Here is a 5626-nt window from a genome sequence, read left to right as displayed (position 1 = left end):
ACCTAACCCTAACCCTTACCTAACCCTAACCTAACCTAACCCTTACCTAACCCTAACCTAACCCTAACCTAACCCTAACCTAACCCTTACCTAACCCTAACCCTTACCTAGCCCTAACCTAACCCTTACCTAACCCTAACCTAACCCTTACCTAACCCTAACCTAACCCTAACCTAACCCTAACCTAACCCTTACCTAACCCTAACCCTAACCTAACCCTAACCTAACCCTAACCTAACCCTAACCTAACCCTAACCTAACCCTAACCTAACCCTAACCTAACCCTAACCTAACCCTAACCTAACCCTTACCTAACCCTAACCTAACCCTTACCTAACCCTAACCCTAACCTAACCCTAACCTAACCCTAACCTAACCCTTACCTAACCCTAACCCTAACCCTAACCTAACCCTAACCTAACCCTTACCTAACCCTAACCCTAACCCTAACCTAACCCTAACCTAACCCTTACCTAACCCTAACCCTAACCTAACCCTAACCTAACCCTTACCTAACCCTAACCCTAACCCAACCCTAACCTAAACCCTAACCCTAACCCTTACTTAACCCTTACCTAACCCTAACCTAACCCTTACCTAACCCTAACCTAACCCTAACCCCCACAGGGCCAGAACCCAGCCTCAGAACAGCCCTGAGGTCACCACCACAGCGGGGGCTAGGGGGCTAGCAATCAGGGCGGAGCCTGTCCCACCTGTCAGGTGGCTACCTTAGCAGCACCCCATGCGTGTTAGCCTAGCTGGTGGACATAGCGTAGTAGCGTAACAGTGAGCAGCTAGCATCAGCAGGAGCACGTCAGCCTTCTGAGGAATGCAATGAATGATGGGAGAATGGAGGCCGGCACCAGCAGCCGTCTGATTGGCTGCTGCCCTTAAGGCCTGCCCTATAAGGTATCAAGAGAGAGAGTGGGGGGAGGAGAGAGGGAGGAGGGATGGATGCAGGAGGACGGGGGCAGCAGGAGGAGGCCAGGCCATGTTTGGGATGGAGGGATGGATGGAGGGATGGATGGAGGAGGAGGAGGGTTGATAAACCCCTCGCAGCTCCCCGACTCGCACTTCTGTCCTCCCCCCTCACGTCCCAGCAGGCCCTGCTCCGCCACGGTAAGACCTCACCTCCTCACCTCCTCCTCACCTCCTCGCTTTTTCTTCACCTCTCCATCTGGTCATCTTTGTCTCTTCTCCTGAATCATGTCACCTTGTTTCCTCCTCCTCAGTATTTCTTCACCTCCTTCTTTCTCAGTAACTTTCCAGCCTCCTCCTCCTCCTCCTCCTCCTTGTCCGTTTGGAGCGATCTGCTGATGGTGTCACCCCCCGACCCCTGACCTCTACAGCAGCGTGTGATGTGCTGCTGTGACTCTGGTGTTTGCCTCACAGCTGACTCGTGTTTGACTCCTCGCTGTCTGAGGCAGAACTTTAGTTTTATGCCCTGAGTGTCGCCTGACAGGCTCAGAGCGCCACTCGCCTTCAGCGAGGTCTTCATCAGCTTCCTGTCTGATAAACGCCTGGACTGAACCTCTGCTGATCCGTACACATTGATTACATATTGATTAGGCGCTGTTCTATCATCCATACTGACCTGGAAGCTGATAGACCTTCAGCCAGCAGGGGGCGCTGACACCCACAGAGCATCATGTGTTCACGCCCCCCCCCCCCCCCACTGGACTCTGGGCTTCAGGTTGTTACCCCCCAACGTCTGAGAGGAGCCTGAAGAAGAGGCTGGAGTCACAACCCAGACCTCTTCTTCAGGGGTCAGGGGTCAGGAACCTGTAGAGAAGAGGGAGAAGATCTGTTCTGGACCAGATCAGCTAAACCAGTCTCTTCAGGTGTTTAAACTAGTCTCTTCTTCAGGTGTTTAAACTAGTCTCTTCAGGTGTTTAAACTAGTCTCTTCTTCAGGTGTTTAAACTAGTCTCTTCTTCAGGTGTTTAAACTAGTCTCTTGTCCAGGTGTTTAATCTAGTCTCTTGTCCAGGTGTTTAAACTAGTCTCTTCTTCAGGTGTTTAAACTAGTCTCTTGTCCAGGTGTTTAAACTAGTCTCTTCTTCAGGTGTTTAAACTAGTCTCTTGTCCAGGTGTTTAAACTAGTCTCTTGTCCAGGTGTTTAAACTAGTCTCTTGTCCAGGTGTTTAAACTAGTCTCTTCAGGTGTTTAAACCAGTCTCTTCAGGTGTTTAAACTAGTCTCTTCTTCAGGTGTTTAAACTAGTCTCTTGTCCAGGTGTTTAAACTAGTCTCTACTTCAGGTGTTTAAACTAGTCTCTACTTCAGGTGTTTAAACTAGTCTCTACTTCAGGTGTTTAAACTAGTCTCTTCTTCAGGTGTTTAAACTAGTCTCTTGTCCAGGTGTTTAAACTAGTCTCTTCAGGTGTTTAAACTAGTCTCTTCAGGTATTTAAACTAGTCTCTTCTTCAGGTGTTTAAACTAGTCTCTTCAGGTGTTTAAACTAGTCTCTTCTTCAGGTGTTTAAAGTAGTCTCTTGTCCAGGTGTTTAAACTAGTCTCTTCAGGTGTTTAAACTAGTCTCTTGTCCAGGTGTTTTAGGGTTAGGGTACAGAACGAGGGAACAGAGGAAGAGGAGGGATGAAGGAGATGAAGGAGGGATGATTCTGTCCTTCACTGGAAACAGAGTCTGGTCCTAAATGGACTTTAGTGGTGCCGTCAGACAGAACTGAGGGCAGACTGGACCCACACGCTCCTGCTGGCAGATCCATCCCATAAATATTTGATTCTCACATTAATGACTAAATAAGGGCTGAGCGAGGGGCGAGCGAGCAGCGGAGCGCTGGAGAGAGAGAGCATACCAAAGTCAGGCAGGACGCAGACTCATGCCCTAATTAGGAATTTTTCCCAGAGTGCTTTGTTGTTCATTCAGTGAGGCTGTGTGTGTGTGTGTGTGTGTGTGTGTGTGTGTGTGTGTGTGTGTGTGTGTGTGTGTGTGTGTGTGTGTGTGTGTGTGTGTGTGTGTCACTGCTGTCATGTCAAAGTTCCAACTTTGGTGATTTGTGCTGTGATGAGAGACGCTGCAGAAGCATTGTGGGTAATGAAGTTTTATCGTTAACAACTTCTACGTTGCTGATTATAATTTATATTTACTTTCATCTTGTTTTATTTCCTATCATTAAGTCCTGATATTAAATTAAATTATTGAATAGAAGTCATCTGTTCCAATCAATAACCGATACCCCCCCACAGAGTGACGGTGTGTCGTAGTGTCGTTCGCCCACAGCGCCCCCTGCAGTCATGTGTGACGATGAGGAGAGCACCGCTCTGGTGTGTGATAACGGCTCCGGTCTGTGTAAGGCCGGCTTCGCCGGAGACGACGCCCCCCGGGCCGTCTTCCCCTCCATCGTGGGCCGGCCCCGGCACCAGGTGACACCCCATTGGTCCACGCACTAACGCTACCGCTAACACACCGCAGCTACACGCAGTAGAGTAACAGGGTCCGCCCCCTGGTGGGTGGAACAGACACGCCCCCACCAGTGATTATTGTTCTGGGAATCACACCTGAGCCGACGCTAACAAGCTAATCCAGCTAATCCAGCTAATCCAGCTAATCCAGCTAATCCAGATAATCCAGCTAGCAGCAGCAAATATGAAATAATACACAGATTGTTTCATTGATCATTTTACCGATTGATAGATCGATTGTTTTAATGACACCTGGTCTGACACCTGCCCCCCGGCTGCCTGCAGGGCGTGATGGTGGGGATGGGGCAGAAGGACAGCTACGTGGGGGACGAGGCTCAGAGCAAACGAGGGATCCTGACCCTGAAGTACCCCATCGAGCACGGCATCATCACCAACTGGGACGACATGGAGAAGGTGGACACACACACACACACAAACACACACACACACACACACACACACACACACACACACACACACACAGACACAGACACAGACACAGACACAGACACAGACACACACACACACACACACACACACACACACACACAGACACAGACACACACACACACACACACACACACACACACACACACACACACACACAGACACAGACACACACACACACACACACACACACACACAGACACACACACACACACACACACACACACACACACCTGTGTCCTGGTCTACCTGTTGTGTTGCCCTGACGACGGTGCTGTGCTCTGATTGGTCAGATCTGGCACCACTCGTTCTACAACGAGCTGCGGGTGGCCCCAGAGGAACACCCCACCCTCCTGACGGAGGCGCCGCTCAACCCCAAGGCCAACCGGGAAAAGATGACACAGGTGGGGCGGGGCGGCGGCAGGGGCTGCGGGGCGGGGCGTAGGCCGACAGGTGACCAATCAGCTGCTCTCCCTCCAGATCATGTTTGAGACCTTTAACGTTCCTGCCATGTACGTGGCCATCCAGGCCGTCCTGTCGCTCTACGCCTCCGGACGCACCACAGGTACCTGTCTGTCTGTTACCTGTCTGTCTGACACCTGTCTGTCTGTTACCTGTCTGTCTGACACCTGTCTGTCTGACACCTGTCTGTCTGTTACCTGTCTGTCTGTTACCTGTCTGTCTGACACCTGTCTGTCTGTTACCTGTCTGTCTGTTACCTGTCTGTTACCTGTCTGTCTGTTACCTGTCTGTCTGACACCTGTCTGTCTGTTACCTGTCTGTTACCTGTCTGTTACCTGTCTGTTGCCTGTCTGTCTGTTACCTGTCTGTTACCTGTCTGTCTGACACCTGTCTGTCTGACACCTGTGTCTGTTACCCGTCTGTCTGTTACCTGTCTGTCTGACACCTGTCTGTCTGACACCTGTCTGTCTGACACCTGTGTCTGTTACCCGTCTGTCTGACACCTGTCTGTCTGACACCTGTCTGTCTGACACCTGTCTGTCTGACACCTGTCTGTCTGTTACCTGTCTGTCTGACACCTGTCTGTCTGTTACCTGTCTGTCTGTTACCTGTCTGTCTGACACCTGTCTGTCTGTTACCTGTCTGTCTGTTACCTGTCTGTCTGTTACCTGTCTGTCTGTTACCTGTCTGTTACCTGTCTGTCTGTTACCTGTCTGTCTGACACCTGTCTGTCTGTTACCTGTCTGTTACCTGTCTGTCTGTTACCTGTCTGTTGCCTGTCTGTCTGTTACCTGTCTGTTACCTGTCTGTCTGACACCTGTCTGTCTGACACCTGTGTCTGTTACCCGTCTGTCTGTTACCTGTCTGTCTGACACCTGTCTGTCTGACACCTGTCGGTCTGACACCTGTGTCTGTTACCCGTCTGTCTGACACTTGTCTGTCTGACACCTGTCTGTCTGACACCTGTCTGTCTGACACCTGTCTGTCTGTTACCTGTCTGTCTGACACCTGTCTGTCTGTTACCTGTCTGTCTGTTACGTGTCTGTCTGACACCTGTCTGTCTGTTACCTGTCTGTCTGTTACCTGTCTGTCTGTTACCTGTCTGTCTGTTACCTGTCTGTTACCTGTCTGTCTGTTACCTGTCTGTCTGACACCTGTCTGTCTGTTACCTGTCTGTTACCTGTCTGTCTGTTACCTGTCTGTTGCCTGTCTGTCTGTTACCTGTCTGTTACCTGTCTGTCTGACACCTGTCTGTCTGACACCTGTGTCTGTTACCCGTCTGTCTGTTACCTGTCT

The 5626-nt window shown here is 50.5% G+C and overlaps 1 protein-coding gene across 2 annotated transcripts in view; it reads left to right on the top strand.

The window, feature by feature from the left end:
* The first annotated feature begins 961 nt into the window (after positions 1-961).
* acta2 (actin alpha 2, smooth muscle) overlaps positions 962-5626 on the top strand; it is an 8905-nt gene continuing 4240 nt past the window's right edge. Inside the window, exons 1-5 of one of the 2 annotated variants that reach the window (XM_068306324.1) lie at positions 962-1119; positions 3206-3382; positions 3707-3835; positions 4162-4272; positions 4349-4433. In XM_068306324.1, coding sequence (XP_068162425.1) covers positions 3254-3382; positions 3707-3835; positions 4162-4272; positions 4349-4433 — 454 coding nt within the window. In that variant the 5' untranslated portion in view covers positions 962-1119; positions 3206-3253. The remainder of the gene's footprint in view (positions 1120-3205; positions 3383-3706; positions 3836-4161; positions 4273-4348; positions 4434-5626) is intronic. The other variant, XM_068306323.1, reaches the window with a different exon arrangement.

This window comes from Antennarius striatus, chromosome 21 (genome assembly GCF_040054535.1).
Source record: "Antennarius striatus isolate MH-2024 chromosome 21, ASM4005453v1, whole genome shotgun sequence".
Lineage (NCBI taxonomy): Eukaryota > Metazoa > Chordata > Actinopteri > Lophiiformes > Antennariidae > Antennarius > Antennarius striatus.
The sequence above is the reverse complement of the archived record's forward strand: the minus strand, read 5'-3'. Positions and strand labels throughout refer to the sequence as shown.